The following is a 27,050-nucleotide window of genomic DNA, read 5'->3' on the forward strand; positions in this document are numbered from 1 at the left end:
GGGGCTGGCGTGGTCCAGCGGGACGGACGGACCGGCCGGCAGGCGTCTGGCCGGCGCGGCGAGGGACGTGCAGACACGTGGGCACTATTTTTGCAGCGAGCCGCGCACAGCCGTGCACCCGGGGCCGCTTATAAAGCCCCGAGGAGCCGCCCCTTTCCCACCCCCACCCCCGCCGGCCGTATGCGGAGCACCTGTGTCGGCCCCGCCCGGGGCCCCGCCCCTTCCAGCAGGCCGGGCGGAGGGCTCCACCGCCCACCCGGAGCCAGGCTCCCGAACGGAGGCGGGCTCGGCGGCTGCAACCGTTGCGGGCCACGGCTTACACACACACACACACACACACACACACACACACACACACACACGCGGCCAGGGGCCCAAGTGGGGCATGCCACTCACCTAGTGACCCTGGTCAAGTCATTTACCTCTTTGGGGCCTCAGTTTAACCCTTATGAAATAGGACGCGATTCACAAGCCCCTGCGACGGGGCGGCCATGTGCTTTGCCAGTAAAGCCGTCTTTACAGCGTCCACGCTCCTTTTATTCCAAGGACCCCTCCAGGGCAAGAGCCCACCCTACGCGCCCATGTCCGAGCCTTCACTCCCAGGCTCCAGCAGGCACACTCACTCTAGATTGGCTGTTCCGTGTGCTGGAACGGGGTTGGGGTGGGGAGTTGGGTGCGCGGGGATTCCGGAAAGTTCCAAAGACACCAGGGGTCCTCTCTGCACCACAGTTACCTGACGAAACCGCTTCCGACGCTCTTTCCAGCCTGCAATAGGAAACTTCTCGGAGAGGGGACGAGAGACAGCGGGGGTCACGGGGCGAGAGAGACCACCGTGGGTTGGGCTGTTGTCAGGAAAGGCGTCCTGGGGTAGCCGGGGCGGAAGCGGACTGGAAGCCCCAGTCAGGCACAGAGGCGGAGGTGGCGTTCCAGGCAGGGAGATCAAGCAAAGACTGAGAAGGACTGAACAGTGTGGCTCAATCTGCCCAGGATGGAGGATAATGCGTGCCGATACCGCAGGAGGGAAGCTTGGGCCCACTTTGTGAAAGGCCTTTATTTTGCAGATAGCAGGGAACTATTAAGAATTGTAAACAGGGGAATGGCAATATCAGGTCTCAAAATTTTGAGATGTTACTAGAGACTTAGTAGAGATTTGACAGAAGAAAAGGGGGAAACAAGGGATTGGGGTGGGGAGGAAAGGAATCAGCGTTTGTTGAGCATTACCAAGGGTTGTACATGTGTTACCTCATCATCATAATACTATTTTATAAAGCACTTACTATGCTTAAGGTTCTTCCTGGAAGTTGAGAGGACAAGTCTGCTGCCTTCCTGGCAGGCTGGTGAGGCTGGCCTGGATCTAATGGCTAAGGGGAGGGAGTGCAGAGGCAATGGAAGGAGAGGAAGGCAAGGTCTAGCCTACGATTGCAGGAGTATTACAGTAATGGGAGAAGGTGAGGGTAAGAACAGATGCTGGAGGGCTTCCCTGGTGGCACAGTGGTTGAGAGTCCGCCTGCCGATGCAAGGGACACGGGTTCGTGCCCCGGTCCGGGAAGATCCCACATGCCGCGGAGCGGCTAGGCCCGTGAGCCATGGCCACTAAGCCTGCGCGTCCAGAGCCTGTGCTCCGCAACAGGAGAGGCCACAACAGTGAGAGGCCCGCGTACCGCAAAAAAAAAAAAAAACAGATACTGGAGTAGAAGTCCACAGAAGGACCCAGTGTTACAATGAGAGTTGGCCAATCTCCATCCATAGAATATCCCCATTCAGGAGCTTCCTTGGGTTGCTGAGGTCATGGGCAGAGAGGTGATGGCTGCAGGGGCAGAGCAAGACGGGGCCCCGGCACCCCCCTACCCATTTGCCCTCCCTCCTCAAGATGGCCCATTTCAGCTGCCCAGGAAACCACACCTTCTGGTTTAGCTTCCCTGGAACCCTCCCACTACAGGCCCTACCTGGGGCTCTTCCTTCTCTAGGAGCAGCCCGCCCACAAGTCTCACCCTGGCCCACAAACAGCATAGGACAACTCATCAGAGGTAGTGCATCTTGCTTGTCCTCTCAGGGGGGTGCCACATCCAAATACCTACAGCCCAGGAGCCAAGTGAGGGTGGATGACAGCACCAAGAAGGCCCAAGGCACATCTAAAAGAGCAGTTATCTGTTGGATACCGTGCAGGAATGATGTCCCAGCCCAGCCAGATCTTTCAAGACAGGCTGGAAATGCAGTTTTGTTTTGTTTTTTAATGTGAAATCTTCCTAATTTTAAATTTGGTCACTAATTCAAATTAAAAGAGTCAAGCCCAGCATGTCCAGGGGCCTCATGCAGCTCATCCTTTCCATCCCTGTCTCTTCCCTGACCCAAAGCTGAGGAAGATAAGAATCCGAAACCTGGAATAGTGCCCAAGGGAACAGTATCTGGGAGCTCTTTCATATTTTAAAACTCCCAGCCAGAAGAAAATGAAGTGATCTTTCAGGTGACGTGGAACAGAAATTTCTGCTGCATAAAATCCCTCTTCCTAAACTTTCTGTTGCAGGTAATAGTAATAGCTGATCTTCACTGAGCACTTACTATGTGCTTGGCACAGTTCTAAGTGTTTTACCTGTTAACCCATTTGCAGACAAGGAAACTAAAGCTCAGAGAAGTTAAGTAACTAGCTCAAGAATTCCCAGCTAGAAGTGGAAGAGTGAGGACTCAAACCCAGGCAGTCTTCTGGCTTCAGTGCCTGAAGGCTTAACCAGTTAAGTACAAAATGTCCAGCACCCTGATGTGTGCACTTCTTTCTGACTGACCCCAGCCCTCACCAGACAGTGAAGGAAGGGGTGGCTGAGTGCACATATAGTCATGTGTTTGGTCAGTCCTGTCTCCCTGCCCTGACTTGGCCAGACTTGCAGGTTTTACAGGAAGAACAGTACCCCTGACTAGAAGATGTCCATGATCCACAGGGAGGGGTGTGGAAAGGGGCAGAGGTGGAGGCATTAAATGACTTGGTCAGGTCCCCACAGCTGGTCACTGGCAGAAGTAGCAGGAACAAACAGGCAGCATTATCCATTCTCCCAGTCAACAAATACCCTTTGAGCCCAGCTATGCCTGGCACCATCTCTGCAGTCAAGCCCCAGATTTACAATACAGGTTTTAAGTGTAACTGTAATTGGCTGGACTAAGTTTTAAATGCATGTACTAGGGGGGACCCTGTATTCTTTTATATTCTCAGGTGTTCAGTGCCTCTACAGCAGGCAGAGAGCTAAAAGAAGAAAAGAGACTGCAGGGAGAAAATAGTTTTCCTGGTTGGAAAAGATCAGAAGGGAGATTCATTTAGGAACTCAAGACCACAAGGTAAAGTGAGCACACAGTGTCTACTCGGCTTTTGCCAAGCTCTGTGCAGAAGAAACCGTGTTGTTCTTTTTCCTGCTCATTTAAGTGGGATAAAAGAAAGTAGATCAGCGCCACCTTTCATCATACACAAATGTAAATTTTAAGTGGGTTAAAAATACAAATGTATACAGCATTACTTGGAAATTTTTTTAGAAAACAGTATTAGGAGAATATTTTTATTACCTCATAGTGCAGGCAAATTCTATAAATATGGAACAACAAGCACAGAGTATAAAGGAAAATTGATCAATTTGATCACATTGGAATTTAAACCTTTGGTTTATCAAAAGATGTTTAAAACTTGAAAAGACAAGTCATACACTGGTAGAAGGTATATTTGCAATACATGATCTACAAAGGACTCACTTCCAAAATATATAAGAACTTTACAATGAGGCGAATAGAAAAATGGGCAAAAGATGGGAATGGCTCACCAATAACCAGGGAAACATAGTAGGATACCATTTCACACCTCCTAGATAGGCAAAATGAAAAGTCTCACTATCCTAGTAGCAGGCTCACTGCCAGTGAGGGTGTAAACTGGTTCAGCCACTTTGGTTGTGGCTTTTGTTTTCTACATTTTTTAAATTGAGGGGTAACAACCCACATACAGAGAGTACACAGAGTGCACAATCTTAGGTATACAGCTTGATGTATTTTACCTACATACATACCCAGGTAACCACCACCCACGTCAAGGCATGGAATCCTTCCAGAAGCCCAAAGGGTTCCATCATACCTCTTCCCACTTCATCCACCTCTCCTTGAGACAACTAATATTCTAACTGCTTTCCTCACAGATTCATTCTGCCTGTTTTAGGACTTCATATAAACTTTTGGGTTCTTTCATTCAACATAGCATCTGTGAGATTCATCCATGTTGCTGCAGGTAGCAGTAGTTAAGTCCTTTTTATTGCTAAGTAGTATTCCATTGTATGGATATACCATCTTTGTTTCCCCATTCTCCTAGTGATTGGCAATGTGAATTGGACTATTATGAATGAAGGTGCTGTGAACATTCTTGACTTGAAGTACAGCTACTCTGGTGAGCAATTTGGCAATGTTGTTAAGTTGCAGGTATGTATACTCTATGCCCCAGGGATGCCACTCCCAGGGAAATGTGTTAGAGAAACTTTCGCACGTGTTAAAAGAGGCAGGAGTTTAAAATGCCAATAGATGTGTTATTCAGAATTGCAAAAATAAAAAAATAATTTTTTTAATTGCAAAAATAAAATATCGTGTTGGCCAAAAGGTTCTTTCGGGTTTTTCCATAATATCTTACGGAAAAACCTGAACGAACTTTTTGGCCAAGCCAATAAAATACCTTAAATGCCTACCGACAGGAGAGTGGATTGATAAATTGTGGTCTAGTCATACAATGGAATATACTGTATGTAAGTAAAAGTCAATGAAATAAAGCTAATCATATCAACATGGATGACTCATAAACAACATTGAGTGAAAGAAGTAGGATGTTAGAGAACACATACTCTACAATGCCATTTATATAAAATTTTAAAACATGCAGTACATTACTACCACAAAGGACAATAAATATATTGTTTAGGAACACATCTGTATGTAGTAAAAGTACCAAAAAAGGCATGGCCTTGATAAACATAAAATTCAGAATAGTGATTTACTTCACGTGGGGAGGGAAGAGCTTGTGAAACTAGGGATACAGGGGGTGTCTGCTGAATTGATGAGTGCTTTAGTTCTTAAAATGGGTGATCAGTACACAAGAGGTTATTTTATTCTTTAAACTTGAAATATATCATAATTGTTTAAAGAGATACAGGGATGGAGACAAGGGCAGTGGTGTGCTGATAAACGTTTGACAATTGGCTGCAAGAGAGGAGTCATTTACAGTAGTCACCTATTTCTGTGGCATAAATACTTCTGCCGTGGCTGATTTCACACCATCAGTATGATACCAGTCGACGCTCACGAGCCAGCATGAGCCAGCTCCAGCACGCCACTGACACTGAATGTGGGAGCAAACTGCTCTGAAGGCCAGAGCTGGGGGCCCAGGCTCCCTCTGAGGACTTTTTCAATACCCTAGGACATGGGTCGAGGGCTGGGTTGTATTAATTTATGCTGTTAAGTTACCCCAAAACTAAGCAGGCTAAAACAACAAATATTTATTCTCTCACACAATTTCTGAGAGTCAGGACTCCAAGACAGACTTAGCTGGGCAGTTCTGGCTCAGGCTTTCTCCTGAGGTTGCAGTCAAGCTCTCAGCCAGAACCGCAGTCATCTGAAGCTTTGCCTGGACCTGGATCTGCCTCCTAGCTCCACCTGGAGCTCACTCAGTTCCTTGTCACACCGACCTCTCCAGAGGGCTGCTGGCTTTCTCCAGAGCAAATGACCAGAGAGACAGAGACTGAGATGGAGGTGCATTGACTTTCATAAGCTAATCTCAGAAATGACATACTCTCGTGTCTACAGTATCCTATTGTTTACACACACCAGCCCTGATAAGATGTAGGAGGGGATGACACCAGGGTGCGAATGCCAGGAAGCAGTGATCATTGGAGGTCGGCTACCTCACTGATCGCAGTTGAAGGTGAGTGCCGGTTGTCCTGAAATGCTTGTAAAGGGGTTACAGGATGCCTAGGGTCTCAGCACAAGGAGGGACGTGGGAGCCTGAGTGTCCCTCCCCCTTTGTTTTGCAGCTGAGGAAGCTGAAGTTTAGGGATTTACTGGAGAGCATGCAGCCACTCTTGTCAGGAGCCCAGGGTCTCAGTCTTGCCTTGGTCCGAGTGAGAAGGACCGTGCCTCACCCTCACCCAGCCTCACCCTCACCCAGCCTCACCCTCTCCCAGCCTCACCCTCTCCCAGCCTCACCCTCTCCCAGCCTCCTGCCTTTCCTCTGCAGGTGCAGATGCTGGGGTCTGGCACATCAAGACTTCGATCAAGGTCACCTTGCCCAAGCCCTCAAGAGTTCTTTCTTCCCCAGAGCTGTTTCCTCACATTTTTCCTTCAGTCAAAACAAGAAAACAACCCCACTTATTTCCACACACCCTGCCCCTGCCACAGGGGTTGTTGGTAACACATCCCCAGTAGCCCCAGAGAGCAGCATATGCCACCGTGTTGGCATTGCCAGACACAAGTCTGTGTTGGCCTTCTGGGATCCCATTGCCATTTGCAGACTGCTGTGGAACCATTTCAGAGCTCTGTGATCAATCTTTGAGTGAAATACAACACGGCCCCAGACGGGAAGGGGGTACGAGGGAGGGAGGTGTGCTATTGCTCTCTGTTTCTTGACCTGGATGCTGTTGTTGTTCAGGCTATGAAAACTCATCAGATTGCACGCTTGTGATTTGCACAATTTACTGAATGAATAGTACACTTGAAAGTTTTTTTTAAAAAAAAAACAGTCCCAAAGACAGGGACATATATGTGTCTGGGAAGATCCCAGAGAGAAGAATTTTTCTGAGCTGTTGGCAACCTTTATTCTCCAGGCACCACTGGGAAGCTCCACTCAGGTGGACTCATGGGTGGAAGATCTGAAAAGGGGCTCAAGTTAGAGGGTCCTTGGCAGCAAGATAAGAAGTAACGTTCGGGGTGAAAGTGGCATTCAGATAAGAAGTAATCCCCAGCATTGCTTACCTTTCTCAGCACTATCCCAAGCCTCAGTGACCCCAAAGCATCCTCAGCTGTAATGGGGCAATCAGGATGCGGGTGGGCTTCCTCATGGTCAGGATCAAACAGTGCAGCCCTAAGTGCTTTTTCTTAGTGGACAGGTCAGTGGGATGGGGGAGAGACAGTGGAGTAGGAGACGATGGGATCAGGCAGCACCATCAAGTAGAAGACCCAAGAAGGTGCTCACTGCTTTTCCTTTGGATGTGCCCCACTTTACCCCCTGTTCTCCAAACCCCATCCTAGGCTTCACCCTTTTAGGCACTGGTTCACCATCTTTCTCTTGACCCTGGGAGACAACAGTGATCAGGCCATCAGAGAAGGAAGACCCAGCTCACCTCCTTGAGGACCCAGGTCCATGCACACCCTCCCTCAGCCGCTCTCCTGCCCCACCCCTGAGCTGGGGCTTTCCCAATCCAGCAGGCTCTGCAGCCAGTTGCAGGCTGGTGGAATAAGATGGGACCTACTGGGCTGAGCAGTCCCTCCACGGTTCACACCCCAGTCCTGGTTGGTCATCAGCCCATAGCTTCCTTGCCACCACAGTGCCCAGCACTTGTTGGCTGTTCAAATGCTTGATGAGGAAGGAGGGGCCTAAGGCAGGCCTTTCCCCACCCCTACCCCCAGCATGTGGAGCCATGGTAGGAATTAGAGTGACCGAGAGGGATGTGAATGTGCTGAGGAGGCGGGGAAGAAATTGGTGGTGAGGATCCTGGCTGTCCAGGAGCCAGGCCTCGGTGGAGGGGGGCAGGGGGAGGGTCCAGCACTTTCCTATTTTTCCTTCTTTGCCCAGTAAGGCTGGGGAAAATCCTGTCACAGCAAGTTACATACCCAACACCCACCCCTTTGATCTGCAGGCTATGCTGAGAGGTGACCTTCAAGATGCCCAGCAGAAGGTACTGAACTAGCCCAGGGGCTTGCCCTGGGGCTGACAGGCTGGGGGGTTCAGGCACGGGCACAGCTAATGCCCCCCGCTCGGGGTCCTTGTAGTGGCTTCCTTAGTATCCCTAGATGGATCTGTTCCCCAGTCATTGCAGCCAGCTAGCTACAGCAACCTGGCCAAAAACTGAAGCCATTCCTTTTAGCCACTTGCCGGAGCACCACCTGGAAGCCATCCTGGACTGGGCTCCTGTTCTCAGCCCCTCGCTGTGTTCATTGTCCTCTGACCTGTCAAGGCCTGTGGTCAAGCTCAGACCACACTTGGACCTCCTGGGTCCTCACTAATGCTCTACCTGACCCTCGCCGGGGGCACATTCTGCCTCAGTGCCAGTCCCCGTGCTTCTGTCCATTTCTCGCCCCCTCCCCCGAACCCCCCCTCTGTGTACCAGCAGAGCCCTAAGAGCCCTTCCTAGTCTGCTCTGAGGTCCTGGGCCCCACATGAATCCCACAGCTCCATGGTTGCCCCTCAGTGCTTCTCATGGGACACATTAAGATCCAGGAGGCCTGTGACCACAGTGGCAGAGACTTGGATCAGTGAGAAAATAGAGGCTATGATATGGGTTGGAAAGAAGAATGTTCTGAAGAGAAGTGGGGTCCCCCTCAGGTCCTGTATGTCTGATCTGTTTCCACCAGTGTGTCCCGGGCAGGCCCTGTCTTATCCCTGCAGAGACTCACTCGGGGATGCCGATGTGGCAGGGCTGTGGAAGGTTCGGCCATGGACCTGGAGTCCAGGAAGATATGGGCTGGGCTGGGCTGAGGTGGGGGCAGCTACTCTCCCTTCCCCACTGACTGAGGTTTTCTCCCTATAGACCATTCCCTAGAAGACAATGGGGTCCCTTCCCCGTCCTGGGTTGAAGATCGCTACTTCTGCCTGTTTCCACAGTCCCAGCCTTCCCAGCTGGGCTCCTCCCAACCAGCTCCTGACTCGGACTCTCCCTGCTTACACCTCGCTCTCCTGCCTCCTGCCTCTCCCCTGAGACAATCTCATGCACAAGAATCATTTTCTTAAGAAGGGTTGTTATAGCTAACCCCACAGCCTGGGACACGCTCCAGAGAAACCGACACAGGGCTGTGACTAAGGTTCCCGTGCTCTGGACTCTCACCCAGGGTTGGAGATCCTGGTGCCCTTTCCAAGAGGTTCTGGGAATCTGGGCTGTAAGCTCCTTGAGGGATGCTAGAGTTCATGCCGTAAATACTTCTGGTTCCTACAGAATCCACTCTGGGGCCTTTGCTGCAAAGTCCAGGTTGGTAAGGAATTCTCTGATGATGGATTTCCCTCGTGGCGCAGTGGTTAAGAATCTGCCTGCCAAACCAGGGGACACGGGTTTGAGCCCTGGCCCAGGAAGTTCCCACATGCCGCGGAGCAACTAGGCCCGTGCGCCACAACTACTGAGCCTGCGCTCTAGAGCCCGTGAGCCACAACTGATTAGCCCACACTCCACAACTACCGACGCTCGTGCGCCTAGAGCCCGCGCTCCGCAACAAGGGAAGCCACTGCAATGAGAAGCCTGTGCACCACAACCAAGAGTAGCCCCCGCTCGCCGCCACTAGAGAAAGCCCACGCGCAGCAACTAAGACCCAACGCAGCCAAAAATAAATAAATTAATTAATTAAAAAAAAAAAGAATTCTCTGATGGTCCTTGTTCTAATTTCTTAGAAAATCGCTCCCACCTTCTTTCTTCTGTTGCGGGCAGTGCTGGTTCAGAGACACAAGTGAGAACAAGTCCACCATTCGAGTGACCCATGACTGGTGGATCAGTCCCATCTCAGAACCTGCAGCAACAAAAACAGTGATCCCAGGGAGACTTTGGGGCCCCAAGGCTCTCAGTGAAGCAGCGGCCCCAGCTGCTGTCTGGTGCCACGGAGCCCAGCAAGTCCCCGGATGTCGGAGGCAGGGCTGTCCCCTGGCACTGCCTTTGTTCTCCTTCCCTGAGAAGAGGGCCACACCTGCTTCACCCTGTCTTTCTCTAAACAGACTTGCTCAGTGACAGGGCTGTGGGGAGGTGTGGTCAAGGAACTAGGGTCTTGGTTACAGAGGATCAGGGCTGAGGCACCACGTCTCAAAGTATCACTGGAGTGTGCATCCTGTAACACAGTCAATCAAGGTGTCCTGGGACAAAGGCATCCCGAGGTCAAAACCAAGTAAGGGTAACACTGTGAGCTGTAGCCCTTCTTAGAAGGAGTGGTGGGGTGGGGGTGGGGCTCACAATGCACATTAGCATAATAAAGACTCTGAGAAGGCCTGTGGGAAATAAACTTCCTGTATGCCAATCCACGGTTCCTGAATGCCAATCCACGGTTCCTGAATTTACATGATTACGAACTTTTCTTTTTTCTTTTGGCACAACACATGCTAATGGAACACCTTTTACACCTTTAGGAACCACTGCTGCTCAGCCTCTTTCCTCACCAGGAAAGGTATCAGGGAGGGGCCCTGACCCTCACTGCCACCCCTAGAAGGCTTGTCCCAGGTGTGGAGGCTCTACATCCTCACCACTCAAGTGTGTCCATGGAGCAACAGCATCAGTCGCTGACATCTTGTTAGAAATGCAGAATCTCAGGCCCCACCTCAGACCTACCCATCTGAATCTGCATGATAACACACCCCCAGGTGATCTGATGAACGGCAGTTTGAGAAGCACAGGTCCACGTCTCCTGTTCTTCCTTCTTCAAGATGGCCAGGTGGGTCATCTCCCCAGCTAGGTGGGGCTCTAGGCCCCATATCTAGATGTAGTTGACATATTTTGAACCTTGCACCTACGTTTGAGAATTCCCCACATTATGAGTTCTCCTTCCCAAGGGCCCATGAGGGGAACCAAAAGGGACTGCCAGATGTCGAAGAGGCATCTTTGCAGAGGCTCATAAAAAAGGACCAGGGAGTTCTTCCAGCTTGACCTCCCCATCCCCGATCAGATGTCTCTTACACAGAGATGCCTGGAGACTCGAAGATGGTCATCTTGGGGGTCCAACCAGAGTCACCTCTTAGAGTCAGTCACAGCCTCCCCTAGAAGGTCAGTGGTGATCATTCACAAGGGTCAAACACAGTCACTCTTAGGAGCTCTCCCCCCCGCCCCCTGCCAACCCCCTTAGGCAGAACCCACAAGCAAGGAAAGGTGAGCCAGCATCTAGGGAGAAGACATTTTATTGAGATTTTGCCACATAAATAGCTACACAAAGCTGGGAGGACTGAATGGAGCCCTGCCATCTCCCTCTGCACAGGTCACTAAGGAACCCACGGGGAGGAGAATTGGGAGGGAGCCTGGTCATGACCAGAGAGAGAGAGGACCCCCGGATGCTATCTGGAATGAGGAGTCTGATATGAGAGAGAGAGAGAAAGAGAGAGAGAGGCTAACAGCGTAGATGTCACGAGGGAGGGACAAGTGACGGTCAAAGAGGTCACAGCACTTAGGATCACTGGGTCAGAGCCTGTACCACGTCCTTCACCAGCATGGTGCCGATCACCATCTTCTCACTGTTGACTGTCAGCTGGGCAGCTCCAGTGGGCTGGGCATCCAGGGTCAACAGGACCAGGCTCCCACTGGTCAGCGTCCTCCCTGCAAACCTGAGGTGGGGGTAGAGGAATGAGCTCAACCCTGAGGCATGGGGCCCCTCCTTCAAATCAGGACCGAGAGCCCATCTCGTCCCCCTGCTGGTGGTCAGTACCTATACTCATCAGATGTCCCACAAGGGACACGACCCAGGTTGGCAGTGGCAGTCACTTTCTGCACCACAACGTGGTCACTCCGACAGGTGTCTGGCAGCGTGAGCTTCTCTGTGATCTCATTCATGCCCGACAGCTTTCCTGGGGACAGAGGTTATGATGAGGGCAACGGCCACGGGGGGTACCGCTGGGTCTGCCCACTGAGCACGCTCACCAGGTTCTACTCAGGCGGGGCAGGTCTGAATCTCCCTCACCAGTCTTGAGGAGGGGCTACTTCCCTCTTGGACCTGGCCCTCCCTCAGAGAGTCTTGGTCAACCTCCCACCCCACCCCAGGGCTCTATCCATACTGCTGAGCAGAAACTGACTGGGTGCTTCCCCACTGTCAGACACCTGGGCCACCAGCCCCTTGGGAGTGGCCAGTGGACTTGGTGGCCAGTCAGTACTTAGAGGTTTCCTCCACCTTTTCATCTTTCCTGGTTGGCCCTCCAACCCAAGTGCAACTCTCTCCCAGCTCCTGGAGACCGAGTGCTCACAAAGAGATCACTGGGGGTCCTCACCCGACAGGCCAGAGTCCGGATGTCACATGTAGCCCTCACAGGTGGACCCCTAATTTCACATGTGGCAACAGCTCCAAACCTGTCCAGGACTCGTCACGTCCCCAGGCACTCACAGCATCCCAGGAAACCCTCACTCTACGGGTCTGACCTCTCCTCTCCACTCACATGCTCTACCCAGCCATGCGAGCTCCTCCGTCTGCCCTCCTGCCCGCCTTCTCCTCAGCCTCTCTCTCCTCCTTCTGCTACTTCCGCCATTCTTCTCCTCCTTTTGAGAACAGACATCCCTCTCCTCTCGCTGTCATGCCCTCCGCTCCTAACTAGTGACATTTTCTTGTCCCTGTACCTTTAGTCTCTCCATATCAAGTCTCCTCGATCCTAAGAAGTCCTCTCTAGAAAGAGGATACGTCGTCATGCTAGTGCTGTGTCTCCCTCCCCAATGACCGCCAAGGTCCTCCAAAGAGGACTCCATTTCCCCAAGCCCTGGTCTCCTTCAACCCACTGCAATTGGCCTCTGCCCCCCTTTTGCAATGACCCGCTCTCTCTGATGTTGGCAGCAGCTTCCTATCTGCTGGATCTGAAGGTCTTTGGTCATCTTGGCCTGCAGACCATCCAAGGCACTCTTCAACCTCCTCATCTCTCGTGGATCTCCTCCCACCTCTCACTGTTCCTTCTCTTTTCCCTCCCCTCCTTTTTCTCCCGAAGAAGGCAGGTTTTCCTCAAGGAAGGTCTTTGACCTTCTTATCTTCCCACCCATCTCTCTCCCAGGGTGATCTCACTCATATTCACAGCTTCAGTTATCACCGCTATGCTCCTGACTCCAGCCTAGAAGTGTTTCCTGGGCACAGGCCCACATTTTCAGTTGCATATTAAACACCTCTTCCTGAATTTCCCAAATGTATTTCAAAAGCAGCCTCTCCAAAACTGTCCAAGATCGTCCCCCCCTTTCCCTTGCCCAATCCATTCTTCTTTCTTCCAGGTCAGGGGTTTGGCAAATTATAGCCTGAAGGCCAAATACAACCTACCACCTGCATGGCCCACAATGGTTTGTTTGTTTGTTTTTTATATTTTTTAAGTGCCGGGGGGAAAATCAAAGATAGGTATTTCATGACACATGAAGATTATATGAAATTCAAATTTGTGTCCATAAATAGAATTTTATTGGAATGCAGCCACACTCATTCATTTATGTATTATCCGTGGCTGTTCTTGGGTTACAACGGCAAATTGCAGCAGAGATCACATGACCCAGAAAGCCTGAAACATTTGTTTTATGACCCATTAGAGAAAAAGTTGGCTAACCCCTGGTCTAGGTGAACGGCACTGCCATTCTCCCTAGTATCTAAGCCAGACATTCTAGAGCCAGCTTATATGTCTCCCTCTCCACTTTCTTAGGGCAAACGCCCATGGCTTCCCTCTCCCCCACCTCAGCCTTTCATTCTTTTTGCTGTGGTTCTAATCCTGGTCACCATCTCTCATCAGATCTATTGTAATAGCCTTATAACTAGGCACAGAATTTAGTCCAAGGTCACATGCCAAGCAAGTGGCACGTTCAGGACTCATGAAGCCCCATGTTGCCTCCCACTTACGCTGTTCTGCCTCTTTTTCCTGCTGCAGATTCTCTCAATTCCAGTCCTAGCTGTAAGTGTTGCCAGATTTCTCCTTCTGAAGCAGGAGTCTGAACCTGGCCCCGTCTTTGCTCAGAAACTTCAATGACTCCTCTACTGCCAGGAAAACGAAGTCTACAGTCCTTACCTCTCTAACGACGGAGTTGGACCCAATAATCTCTGTGACCCCTTCCAGCTCTGAAATTTTAGGACCGAAATCCTTTAGCATCGCGTTCAAGGCTTCCAGAAACTAGACCAAACATATTTTCAGCTTTGTTTTCACTACTCACCATTGCTAAGGGCTCCTATGCCCTAAAGCAAACGGCTCCCCTCCTTTCTTCCTGTAAATGTTCACTAACACCTACTCGTAATGTTTCCCCCAGCTGGAATTCTGGCCTAGAATTTTCTGCCTGGCTGAGTTGAGACTGTCTCCAAAGCCTCACTGAAGTGTCCCAGGCTCTGTGAAGCCTTTGCTGGAGCCACAAGCTGTGAGGCCTCCCTCCATCTGCAGAAGCTGAGGCTCCCTCAGCATGACTGTATGGTGGAGCTGAATGAGCCCCAGTGGATGGTCCTGAGCGCCCTCCCTGCCCACCTCCAGGGAACACTCACCCTGTTCCTTCTTGAACTCGTTTTCACTCATGAACACAGGGGCCACAAGCTCCCCAACAGGTGGCTGAATGGAGACGTAGAACTGTCGGGTTTGGGTGCTGGGAAGGGTAGGAGGAGACAGAGGGAGAGGGAGTGAGGCCAGCATCTCTCCCCTCACCTTGCACTGTGTCTGAAGGGAGGGCTTGGAGGCAGCAGGAGAGGGAGGTAAGAGACCTGAGGTCTTGGGATGCCTTCCAGACACACCAGATCATGATGTGGCCCCACCTAACACCACCTCCAGCTCCAGTTTATTTTGACCCCACCTCTCCCTAGCCATCGTCCTACCACTCCATGAGTTGGAAACATACCACAGCTGGAAGTTGGCCGCCTGGGTCGAGTCACAGAAATTAATGCCCATGACAGCAGTGGCAGATTCTCCGGGTGCCAGGGACTCTGCAGCAGTGTGAGGCGGGGAAAGGGGGAGAGAAAGACAGCATCACCTGATAGGTCTGGAACCCTGACCCCTTCTCCCCTCCACTTGCAGAGCTGACCACTCCTCTATGGAATCCTGGCCCTCTGAGACCCTGGAGAGACTGTTCCTGAGTTTCTCCTGAAATGTCAACACCCCTTCCCCACTCACCCTCACCCCCTTTAAGTCAGTGCTGAAACAACCAAGGCTCAAGCACCTCTTGCCCTGAGACGGACTTGCTCATTTCCTAGTCTGTCTTGTCTGTGGATTGTGCTAGATGCTATCTCCACACCCCCATAGCCTAGACCCTGGCCTGGCACAGAGGGGGGCTTCAGAAGCCACAGAAAGACCAGCTCCACCCAGCAGCCTCCTTCTCCACCACGTCCAAGGCCCTTCCGCACCGATTTCAGGAAATTCCTGGATGCTGATACCAGCGGGCAGTTTGGGGGTGCCCACGTGTAGGCCCTTGATGGGGGTATCAGAGCTGTTGGAAAAGTGGATGTGCACAGACACCATGTGGGGGTCCCCAGAGAAAGGTTGGCGGCTGAAGGTGTAGTCCACAACCAGCCCCTCGCCAGCTACGCGGTGCAGCAGCTCCTGTCTCCCGACACCCAACACTGGACTCAGCAGCTGGAGGGGAGGAGGACGAGGGGAAGTACGGAAATGAACAACAAGGCGAGAGCCCGTCCCAGCCTTGTCCCTACTTGTGGTCACAGCAACGGAGGCTCAAAGCCATCCCTCCATCACACCCCCTTCACACAAATCCATACCGTAGGATGCGGCACAGAGATGTGTCCCTGCCCCAGCCCTGTCCCTCCCCATCCCACTCACCGAGGGCACCAGGGGGGAGTCTGTGAGCGTCAGGCCCTCCAGGTCAGCAGCCAGGCTGGTGGACACAACCATGGGGGGAGACACAGGCTGGACACTGGGAGGGGTGACTGTGGGAGTATATGAGAAACATTATGACGAGGGAGAGGCAAAGTGGAATTGGCTTGGATGGAGCAGGAGCCCAAGGCCTAGGGAGTAGACGGCTCAGCACCACGGACAGTGAGGCACGTGGCAGCCTGGTGGCTCCATGGAGATATCCATCCTTGACCCCAACCCCACACCTGGAGAGGTTGTCCTGCTGCCCTCTCAGGCCCAAAGATGGATTCTGTCTGCTCCTCCCACCCCAAACCCCCGAGGAACCTAGCCCAGAACGCCCATGGCCCTTCCTAAGTCATACTCCCCGGGCCTCCTTCCCCCTGTGACTTCTACCACCCAAACTCACAGTCCTCTAGATCAAGCAGGGAGATCTCCTTGGCTGCAGGGGCACTTCTGCTGCTGGGAGGCTGGAAGAGAAAAGCGGGATGTGAGTGTGATGGCCCGGGCTGGGTTACGGGGAGATGCCTGGGCCTGGCCCAGAGGCTGGGGAGGGCCCTGGTCCATACGCCCATCCCCATCCTGCCCCAAGGCGCTCACTGTTTTCTTCCTCCAGGAGGCAGGTTCCGCCTGCTCCTCCTCTGTCTCTGATGTCATCTCAGACTCTGAGGAGCTGCTGCTGGAGTCACTGCCCTCCTCTGAGGACGAGCCACCTTCTTGTCCCTCTGGCTCCTTCTTCCTCTTCTTCATCTTCCTCTTCTTACCTTCCTCCTCACTATGTTCACTGGAGGAAAGGGGGCAAACAGGGCTTGGGCCCAGCCTGGATGACCCCTTCTTGCGTCACAGAAGAGCAGGGAAAGCCTTGAACATTGGGGGTGAGGGTGGGGAGCCTGGGCCAGTGGACTCCACACCTGAGCTCCTAGGCCTGGGTCGCAGTGAGAGCTTTAGACCAGCCTGTGCCAGCTCGGGGCCCTTCCCTGACTGCTTCTTCATGCTGCGCCCCACGCAGAGACCTCCTGCGGCCATCACGTGAGCAGAACAGCTCCTGAGGAGGCTCAGGGACTCTTAGGAGACTGGCTAAGGCTGGGGGTTAGCCCTTCGTTTCCAGGGGAGATCCCTGGAGCCGCCCGGTCATCTCACCTCTCACTGCTCCTCCCTTTCTCCTCGTCCTCATCCTGGTCTTTGTTGTCGGACTCACTGCTGGACTCCCCAGAGCCGCTCTCACTGCTGCTCTTACTGTCCGATTCACTCTCGGACTCAGGGTCTGTGGAAGGACTGTCTCAGGCTTCCCTCCCTCGTGTGCAGGCCTCCTGGGGAGCCCTGGACACCCAGCTTCAGACTCTGCACTGAAGAAGCAAACTCACCTCTTCTCCCTCCAACCCCCCGACCTGCTCCCGGCCCCAGACGCCAACCAGACCGACCGGAACACAGATGGACCCGTGTGGATAGACCTACACAAGCACACACACATCTGGGACGTGCAATCCTCAAGTGCATAAGCACACGTATAGGTGCACACAAGGAGGCGCACACCCTCTTGGACACGTGACCACCTAATACAGGAGCACACAGGTACGCTAGATAGTCAGCCACAAGACACACACGCAGGCAGGAGCACAGGGCCCCAGCTCTGCCCATCTCCTCACCGCTGTCTGCAGACTCTGTGGGCCCTGACTCTCCCTCAGAGTCTGAGTAGAAGGGTTTCTCCTTCTCCTTCCTCTTCTCCCTGTTTGAGCACTTGGTCCATTCAGGTACCTGGAGATTGTGGGGTGGAGGGTGGGGAGCCATTAAATCATGGATGGGGAGGGGGAAGGAAAGCACAAGCCCCTCTTTTCTTTCACTCTAGCTCTTCTCAGGGCCCCACCTGGTCCTGTCCCCAAGAGGGAATAATGGGGGGAGGGAAGGGACCCTGTCCACGCAGGGGAGGCACTCACAGAGTGGCACTGCCAGCAGGAAGGAACAGAGTGTAGGGAAGGCACAGGGGTACAGCATACAAGGGGGAGGGAGGGGGCAGCACAGGCTGGGAGAGAGCACGGCACACAGAGCAGAGGGCACACAGCACACAGGGCGGGGGGACCTTAGTGTATTCGCCCAACAGGCCCACATGGGTCTCAATAAGGGAGAGATCTTCTTCCTGCGTGTGGGGAGGGTGTCAGGAGGGCCAAGCTGGCACTCCCAGGGCTCCCTGCTGTCTGTCCTTCCCCACACACAGCTCCACCCTCCACCCCTGCTGACCTCCACATTGCGCACAGATGGGTCCGGGGCTTCCTCTGGCCAATCTGGGAGCTCCTGGTAGCCCGTGGCCTTGGCATTGAGCAGGTGGGACAGTGAGCCCAGCTGGAAGTGGTCCCGGTCTGGGGACAGGGTGAGAGGTCAAGTCAGTAGTGGCAGTGAGGAAATGCCCTGGGAGTTGTTTCCTAGGTGGGGCCGGGTGGTGATTCTGGTGGGAACTCCCTAGATAGAAGAGAGGGGTGGACACGTTCCCTAATGGCTCTTCTGCCCTGACTGAATCTCCAGGCCCACATGCTGGAAAAAAGACTGTATGGCTGATTAGATCAGGGGCTGAGGGGTTGGGGGAGCTGGGACCACAGAGGAGGGCAGGAGGGGCTTCTGGGCCCAGAGCTACTGCTGCCTGTCTGCCCTGGTGCCTGTTGGGGAAGCAGAGATGCGGGTGTGGCTTCTCTCCCAGGGCAACGGGGGTGGTGCTGCTGCACAGCCGGGCTCAGGAAAGAGGCCTGCTTGGGGCGAGGGTAGCAACTATGAGTAAGAGGCTGGCCAGGCTGAGTCCAAATGGGAGCAGGAGGGAGTCAGAGCCAGAGGAGGGCAACCCAGAGACTTGTAAGTGGGGATGGTGTTAGGGAGGAGAAAGGGACCGTTCCCCTTCTTCCTGGGAGGTTTGCACATCTGCCCCATCCCTCAGAATCTCCTTGCTCCTGTGGTCCAGGGAAAGATAAAGAAGAACAAAAAGATACGCAGAAGAACCGAGCTTTGTGAAGGAAGTTCCCCTCCTGAGTAGGTTCCTGGGTCCAGAGAGTCAGCTGGGGGACCCTCCCCTTCCCACATCTCTCAGAGCCCTTGTCACGGGAGACCAGACCGAAAGAAGAGGCAAGGCAGAGGGCCTGGAGCTGGGGATTTGGGCCGACCTCCAGTGACAGCCCAGTGAGTGCTGGCAGCCGCCTTCTCAGGACACTTACAAACATACACCTCTCCTTTGTTTTTGCTTTTTTAAGATTTTTTTGACGTGGACCATTTTTAAAGTCTTTATTGAATTTGTTACGACATTGCTTCTGTTTTATGTTTTGGTTTTTTGGCCACGAGGCCATGTGGGACCTTAGCTCTCCAACCAGGGATCGAACCTGCACCCCCTGCATTGGAAGGCAAAGTCTTAACCACTGGACCACCAGGGAAGTCCCTACAGCTCTCCTTTGTATGGATTTCTACTTCCTGCCTCCCTGGGCCCTTGGTAGGTAAAATCTTGATACATATAGTGCCTGCTCAGGGAGTAGGATGGAAAGGAGAGCCCGAGAGGAGAGAAACCAGACGCCCATCCTGCCTGGGAGGGCAGAGACTCAGGTGAGTTGACGGTGGTGGTGGTTGTGAGTGGGTGAAAGAGCAAGCCCTGGATGCTGCAGGATGGGCACAGGGTTAGGCCAGGGTCACAGGACTGGCATTTCTCCAGAAGTCCTGCCCACCGAAGGCTGGTACCTGGCTGAGACTGAGACCTCAGGGGGAAGGGCTGGGACCGGGTTGCTGGCCAATTCTCCCCCTCCCCCAGGAAGGTTACTCTGGATGTCAGCTCCCACCTTTGAAGGATGACTCCAAGACTGGAGCTGGTTTGGGTGCCAGGAAGAGCTTCTTGGCATGACGGCTGAGGGCCCCACCCTGCTCCGAAGGGACGATGAGCTGCCGGGTGAAGCGTGCTCGGTCTCGGATATCGTAATTCTGGTCATACTTGGCCAGACTCAGCACATACTGGGTCAGCAGCTTGGTCTGGGGGACAAGAAGTGGGTCAGTAGCCATCACAGAGGGTGGGGACACAGGAGGTCTCTGAACCAGATTCTTTTTTTTTTTTTTTTTTTTTTTTTGTGCCATGCCTGTGGCTTGTGGGATCTTGGTTCCCCGACCAGGGATCGAACCTGTGTCCCCTGCAGTGGAAGTGTGGAGTCTTAACGACTGGACCGCCAGGGAAGTCCATGAACCAGATTCTTTTGGCCAACAGCTCCAAGCACTGCTGCCTCCACCTGACTTTCCCTCCCAACCTGCCATTGTGCCAGACCCTGCATTTTCTCCCACCTCCCCAGCCCTGACTCCCAACGCCAACTCTGACAACTGACTTGGCCAGCAACAGAGCCTGCCCTTTTGGAAACCTCCCTCTTGGCCCTGGGTGCCATTCTTCCTCAGGTTTGTGGTCCCCACTGCCCTAAGCCCGCTCCTACACCACCTAGTCCAGGCTGGGCCAATCTTTCCACCCTGAGGTGCCAGAGTGAGTGAAGGTCTGGAACATTCTGCTAGACCTCACATTTTCTAGGCTCCATCACCTGGGGGGAACTAGGTGACAAAAAGAGAAAGGGGGAACACATAGGAATCCCCCTGGCAGGGGCTGCCCTCACACCCCATTGACCCACATAGTATATTCTGAGTAGATTCTGAGCAGCCCAGGGGTCTCAGAGGCCATGATCCTCCCTGGAAGGTCCTAACGAGATCAGAGCAAACTGCAGCGGCCTATGGGTTTGCTGACGTCATATGGGGTTCACAGCCTGCAGTCAAGGTAGCCATATCCCAGGACCACAAATCTCAGTTTCTGCCCTGATCCTGACCTAGTCTAACCTGTCACAAAATGACAGTGGTAGCCACCATTTATGGAGTGTCTTCTAGTGTCAAATACTGTGCTAGGTGCTTCACTACCTCATGTCATCTCCATAACCCTTCTGAGAGGTGGGCGCTACTGCGCCCATTTACAGGGGAGAATCAGAGTCATTAAGTGACTTTTCCCCAGGTTAAGGAGCCAGTCAGTGCTGCATCCAGGCCTGGACCCTCATCTCCTTGGCCTCAGCCTGGGCCGGAATCTGGCATGCAATGGATGGCTCAGCAGGTGGGAGGGATGGCTGGGATTGTTGTGGCCTTGTGGCAGGTCCAGAATGTCACCCTTGGTACTGGGATGGGGGAAGTATCATTGCTGTTTTGCCAGGACGGACATGGACACATCCAGACCACCTCTCTCCTAGTGTGCCAAGAATTCCCCTTCCTCCACCACTCCCAGAACAGGCTGAGAAGAAAGAAGAGAGAAAGATAGGGAGGGTAGGAAGGAGGAAAGCTCTCGTTATCGAGTCAAAGAACCATTCTAAGGGGCCTATGCCTGGAAGGACTGGCCTTAGGGTAAAGGGTGCCTGGAGGTTCCATTTGCCTGAACAGCCTACTCTGGGTGGCCTGATGGGGGCTGGGACCCCTGTGTCCTGCCTAGGAGAGGCGTTCAGCTATATATACACCCACAGCTCTCTGTGCCAGCCCTGACTCCAGCCCGTATTGCTCTGCATTTTGTGCTGTTTCCTCTACTTGGCTATGAGCACTTGCAGGCCAGTAAACATGTCTTGCTCATTGTCATCACCCCAGGACATAGCTCAGTGCCAGGCATAGTGGGTACTCAGGAAATGCGTGTTAAATAAATTCATGAATAAATGTGCATGTAGCTAACAGTGACAACTTGGGGAAATGCCACGTGAGCACACCCAGGCTAATGAAAACATGCCAACAGCACCACTCTGGCTCAGTCCTGAGCCTTTCAGACGCCCCCTCTACCGGGGCGCTACCCACCCAGGCTGCTTCATCTATTCTAATGTTCCTCCAACCTGCTCCTTCCTCCCACTTGAATAAAGGAGGCACACAAATATTTGTTTGAAGGCTTCCAGTGGTGTTCCCTCTAACTTCTCTGTCTCCAATCTGCTTCTCCCACAATACTGACACCCACAGATCCAGCCCCTCATTGCTTCTACACAACTGCTGTCCTTTCCAGCTCCTGACAAGAGTCCCAGCATGTGACGGCCCTGCCTCCCCAGCTTGCGTCCCTGGGGCCCTCTCTAGCCACCGTGGATCAAAGGAGCCACAGAATGGGCTTCCCTGGTGGTGCAGTGGTTGAGAGTCCACCTGCTGATGCAGGGGACGCGGGTTTGTGCCCTGGTCCGGGAGGATCCCACATGCCGCGGAGCAGCTGGGCCCATGAGCCATGGCCGCTGAGGCTGCGCGTCCGGAGCCTGTGCTCCGCAAAGGGAGAGGCCACAACAGTGAGAGGCCCGTGTACCGCAAAAAAAAAAAAAAAGGAGCCACAGAAGACGTACAAGTGCCATCATCCAAAGATTCCATGGGATGGGAAAGAGGCCACCTTCAGGCCAGCAGGGATGTCACAATCTACAGGGTATGGCCCAGATGCTTTGCTCCAAGGGTTGGCAAGCTCTATCTATAAAGGGTGCGAGTAACTATTTCAGGCTTTGCAGGCCATATGGACTCTATCGCAGCGACAACATCCACGGACAATAAACAAATGAATGAACGTGGCTGCGTCCCAATAAAATTTTATCTACAACAACAGGCAGCAGGCCAGACTTGGTCCATGGGCGTTAGTTTGCCAACCCCTGCCTCACTTAACTGAGTGTGGGAACTGTCAGGGTGCTTGGTGTCGTCAGTACCTTGAGAAGCTCTGAACATTACACTTTGTTTTTAGCAGAATCTCCTGGGACCATCTCAGAGGCTGCTAGACACTCAAGAGGTTTTTAATATCCTGATATTCCAGCTCAGTTGAGCCATGTCCTTTGCTATGGTGCCCCTCATAACCTTTCACCTTAGTAATGACAATGGCTGCCAATACCACCCAAGCCTGAGCAGAGACTTGCCCTCTCATCCCCGGCATAGACTGGCAAAGCATCACCAAGCTTTGGGAGGAAGCAGAGACCACATCTCCTGGGACGCATATTCTCCCATCAGTGCCTATCACTGCTGGGCCCTCCCCCTGGCCCCAGTGTTCCAAAGGCAGCAGGTAGGGACACACCCACTGCCAGACTGGAAGTCACAGTCCCATAGAACAGCCTCTTCAACAGTGGTCACCATCCCTACTAGGCCCTTGGGGCCCTGGAGTAGCTGTGGACACTGGGGGAACACTGGTCACCTGGGCAGACCAGACACCTGTCCTGAACTCCCTCTTCAGAAAGAGGTGCTGATATATATATAACTGAATCACTTTGCTGTACAGAAGAACCTAACACAGCATTGTAAATCAACTATACTGCAATAAAAATTAATAGAAATAAAATAAAATACGAAAAAAAAAAAAAAAGTGACCAAAAAAAGAAAGAGGTGCTAAAGTTCATGCCTACCTGGTGAGGGCCCACAGAATACTGCCTGGGCTGTTTCTGGGGCCCAGAGTGTTTTAGGAGGCATCTCTCAATCTGTACCTGCTTAGAGTTGGTCAGGTAGAGCTTGGCTGCCAGGTTGATGACCTGCAGCTTGACGATGTCCTCCTCGGCTGTGAAGGACTTAGCCATTTTTCTCAGGACGTCGGGTGCGATCCTGGGGACGTGCTCACAGTACTCGCCAATGAGCCACAGGATGCTGGCTCGGGCCATGGGCACCTGTGGGTGTGGGAGAGGAGTCAGGTCTGGGGCAAACGTGGGAATGTGGGTGGGCACCTGGTCTGCCAAGGAATTGGCACTCCTCCCATCTGTGCTGGCCTGTTGTATCGTGGGCTTCTCTGGAAATAGGAGTGGGAGGTGATGGGAGAGAGATTAAAGGTTGGGTAGTTTCTGGGCAGCATCTCCCCTCTTCCCTAGGGTTTCATTAGCATGGGCAGAGACTTCAAGCCCCAAATTCAGTCACAGTTTAGTATAAAAGACTGATTCTCTGGATCCATTGTACCCTCAATGCTTTACTGCCTTGTTATTCTCCCTGAATCTTCAGGAATGCCTTTGCTTGAATGTTTCAACTTGGCAGTGTGACACAAAAACACAGGACTAGTCAACTGGCCACCCTCGGCCAGAACTTTAGAGAAAAGCTGAGTGGTGGTACAGGCTGAAGCTCAGCAAGGGATCCCCAAAGGGAAGGCGAACCAGGGTCACATGGTCTCATCTTTCCCCTCCTCCCACCTTAAGACCTTTCGAGCCAGTAGGGAAGGTTTGGAAGTTGATTTTTTATTAAGGCTAGTGTTTAATTATAGGGTCTTAAAATCACGAGGAGGACACTGGGTTGAGAAAGGAAACGGGGTCACTCCCTGACCTGGATGTTGTCCGTGAGCTTTGCCAAGTGTTTGATGATCTCTCCGTGCTGTGCTGGCTGCATCTGCAGCAGCTTCTTGATGACGACCACTGACTCTGCGACCACAAGCTCTGCAGGACAGGAGATGAGCCAGGACAGTCAGATGACCACACACAATGAACAGGCACACCTGCAATGCCCCCAGCCCCCTGGCTGTGTTCTTCAACTCCCCGTACTTCTCCAGTGACCCTCAGAGACGTGGGAGCACTTGGATACTAACTGAGGCAGACAGACAGATGAACACACATTGTTCCTGGACAGACAGGTGGATACCCACTGGCCATCAGAGTCAGACATGCAGGCAGCACCCACTAGTCATCAAAGTTGGACATGCAGACAGGCAAACACTGACCATCACGGTTGGACAGCAGCTGCACCAGGCCGTTGAGACAGGTGTCACGGACTCGGCCTATGTTAGTTGCACAGCGCCCAATGGCCTGGATCGTGGCTGCCACAAAGTCCTTGTCCATGCTGCGAATGTAGGTCTGCGGACACCACAACAGGGTGACCCCCGGAAGGCAATGATCCCTCAGACTTGACTCGGCAGTGACTCTGCAGGCTTGAGGGTGGCCTTCCAGAAAGCTGTTACCCCTCATTCAATGACTCATCATGTCAGAGACTAAACTCTGGGAAAAGGAATGACAGCCTCACCCGTCACCCAGTGATTCCCTAACCCAAAGCCAGTAGAAGGCATTGGGAGGGGACGTAAAACAACAGTTTCTCCACTTTGGGCTTTTAAGAGAAGGTTTGCCCCACCAGGCCGATTCTCACTAAGCACAAGGAGCTGCAGGACAACTCTCATGGGCCTCTCTGACTGTAAGCTGGCCCCTGGCCCGTACCTGGAATTCCCGTAGGACAGTAGGGATGTTGGTCTCATTGGCGAGGTTTGTCAACACTTCCAGCTGCAGGGAGTCAGAAAATGGACAGGGTGGCCAGTGGGCTTTCTGTGCTTTCATAAACCTTCACTCCAAACACACACTTCACCAACCAGAAAACATGCCTCAGGCAGGACAGCCCTGCATCATCCTTAGATTGAGGAGAGAACTGACAGATCATGAAACTTATCCAAAATGCAGGAGGACCAGTTTGCTTCTTAAATGGACTCCCTGACAGAGTATGCTTGTAGTACGATCACGTCACCTCTCTACCTTCAAGGAAAAGTTAAAGCCTCCAGTTGCTTTTAGGATAAAGACCAACATCCTTTCCATGGTCTATAAGTCCTTGATCTCCCACCATTCTCCCCCTTACCCTCTATGCCCCAGTCACACAGGCCTTTAATCACAACCCTCCTGTTGGCCTTTACATATGCTGTTTCCTCTGTGTGGAGCACCTCTTCCCATTCTTGTCCCTGCATTTACCTAGAGAATTCATGTTCATGTCTCAGTCCTCAGCTCAAGCCTCCCCTCCTGAAGGAAAACTTCCCTGACGCCAGACTAGATCAGGTCCACCTATTTATGCTCATACAGCTCTCTGCACTTTCCTTTTACATCCTATTTCGCAAATGGATTTTTACCTGTGCTGTGTGATTAGCTGCCCAATGTCTCCTCCTCACCCCAGCGAGATTTTGTAAGCTCTACAAGGGCAGGGTGCCTGATTGGTTTGTTCTCTGTTGTACCCCTAGATACCCCTAGATCTAGCCGTGAGATGCACAATAGGTGCTCAGAAGGGTTAGGAGGATTAACTGCTGCTGAAGGAAGTTACTCAGTAATGAAGCAGAGCAGGGATGGAACGTGGGTATGGGCTCCTGCCACCTTTTCTGTGGTGGTATGTCTGCACGACAGCCTGAGGGCGTAGGTGTGTGAGGGTAATTACACTGTGGGTAGAAGACAGAGACTGCAGCAGGGAAAGTATGAATTCTTTTTTTTTTTTTTTTTTTGCCTGCACCACACAGCATGTGGGATCTTAGTCCCCCGACCAGAGATTGAACCCTAGCCCCCTGCATTGGAAGCGCGGAGTCTTAACCACTGGACCACCAAGGAAGTCCCAACGGAAAGTATGAATTGGGAGTAGCAGACCTGACCTTCGGTAGTTACCTCATCTCCCTAAGTCTACATTTTTATAAAATAGAGATAATGTACACTTCCTGAGGTGATCATGAAAATCGAATTACTTCATATGTGAAAAGTGGCAGGTGTATAACAGGTACTGGGCAAAGGGCAGCTCCGTTCACCCTGTCTCCCCACTGTCATTAGCCTGGCTTCCTGAGCAAACACTTCTGGCTGGAGCAACGGTGGGCCCAGCCCCTGAAACAGGCAGGCACCAAGGTGGCCACTGTGGATATTCAAGTGGGTCATGGGGGTGGGGGACAGAAAGTCCACAGGCACGTCTGTCCATCACTCACCTTCAGGATCTTGATCTGGGTGGGGTCGGTGGACCTGATGTAGAAGCTCTTCAGGTACGGCTCAAACATACCCTGGCACGAGAGAGGCAGCCCCAGGGAGCTCCACCTCAGCCTGAGACCTGCTTCTCCTCCAGAGCGCCCCCTCCTCCTCCTCTCCTGACCCAGGACCCAGCAACTTTCCTGTCCCTCACTGTCCTCTAGCCCTGGATTCTTCCCTCCTTCTCAGATCTAACCCGGTCTTTCTTCATCAGGCTTTCCTCCCTCAGCGGCCCTCGGGATCCAGGCCCTGCTTCTCCACCTGCATTTGGGGTCTCTCCTTCCCACACTCTGCACAGCCAGGGCATTCCCCCCATCCTGCCTTTCCCCAGTACCCCTAGCCCCGCAGGAGACACTCCTCGGACCGCGAGGGCAGGCCTTGGTCACTTGCTCACCCGGCGCTTGATGGACATGGTGGCCACGTTCTGGAGCACCACGTACTGCACCTCGCTGTGGAGAGGAGGGGTCAGAGGTACCTGGGCCCCTCGGCTGGGGCAGCAGGTCGGGAGAAGGGAGGTGGGCAGAATAGGAGGGAGGAGAGGAGCGGTGTGGGGAGGGCACCAGCGCGGGGAGGGCAGGACTGGGGTCTGGGCGGGGAATAGGTGGGCTGGGGCAGAGGGTGTCAGGCGCTCTGGGTCGGGGGGCGGGGGGGGGGGGAAGCAGGGCGAGCCGGCCCCCGGGCGTGGGCGGGGC

At 53.0% G+C, this 27,050-nt stretch overlaps 1 protein-coding gene across 3 annotated transcripts in view; it reads right to left on the reverse strand.

Annotated features, from left to right (window-relative positions):
• Nucleotides 1-11,067: 11,067 nt before the first annotated feature.
• The window catches only part of AP3B2 (adaptor related protein complex 3 subunit beta 2), a 31,059-nt gene continuing 15,076 nt past the window's right edge, over nucleotides 11,068-27,050 (reverse strand). The window contains exons 9-27 of one of the 3 annotated variants that reach the window (XM_065873040.1): nucleotides 26,753-26,807; nucleotides 26,322-26,393; nucleotides 24,820-24,882; nucleotides 24,333-24,465; nucleotides 23,942-24,051; nucleotides 23,125-23,301; nucleotides 19,486-19,672; nucleotides 17,918-18,036; nucleotides 17,760-17,816; nucleotides 17,329-17,437; nucleotides 16,823-16,946; nucleotides 16,283-16,466; nucleotides 16,092-16,152; nucleotides 15,653-15,759; nucleotides 15,223-15,451; nucleotides 14,721-14,805; nucleotides 14,374-14,471; nucleotides 11,605-11,743; nucleotides 11,353-11,503 (exon numbers count right to left, since the gene is read on the reverse strand). In XM_065873040.1, the coding sequence (XP_065729112.1) occupies nucleotides 11,353-11,503; nucleotides 11,605-11,743; nucleotides 14,374-14,471; nucleotides 14,721-14,805; nucleotides 15,223-15,451; nucleotides 15,653-15,759; nucleotides 16,092-16,152; nucleotides 16,283-16,466; nucleotides 16,823-16,946; nucleotides 17,329-17,437; nucleotides 17,760-17,816; nucleotides 17,918-18,036; nucleotides 19,486-19,672; nucleotides 23,125-23,301; nucleotides 23,942-24,051; nucleotides 24,333-24,465; nucleotides 24,820-24,882; nucleotides 26,322-26,393; nucleotides 26,753-26,807 (2,260 nt within the window). Of the gene's footprint in view, nucleotides 11,504-11,604; nucleotides 11,744-14,373; nucleotides 14,472-14,720; nucleotides 14,806-15,222; nucleotides 15,452-15,652; nucleotides 15,760-16,091; nucleotides 16,153-16,282; nucleotides 16,467-16,822; nucleotides 16,947-17,328; nucleotides 17,438-17,759; nucleotides 17,817-17,917; nucleotides 18,037-19,485; nucleotides 19,673-23,124; nucleotides 23,302-23,941; nucleotides 24,052-24,332; nucleotides 24,466-24,819; nucleotides 24,883-26,321; nucleotides 26,394-26,752; nucleotides 26,808-27,050 lie in introns of all 3 variants that reach the window. The other 2 variants (XM_065873041.1, XM_065873042.1) reach the window with 2 other exon arrangements.

The sequence above is a fragment of the Phocoena phocoena genome, chromosome 2 (genome assembly GCF_963924675.1).
Source record: "Phocoena phocoena chromosome 2, mPhoPho1.1, whole genome shotgun sequence".
Lineage (NCBI taxonomy): Eukaryota > Metazoa > Chordata > Mammalia > Artiodactyla > Phocoenidae > Phocoena > Phocoena phocoena.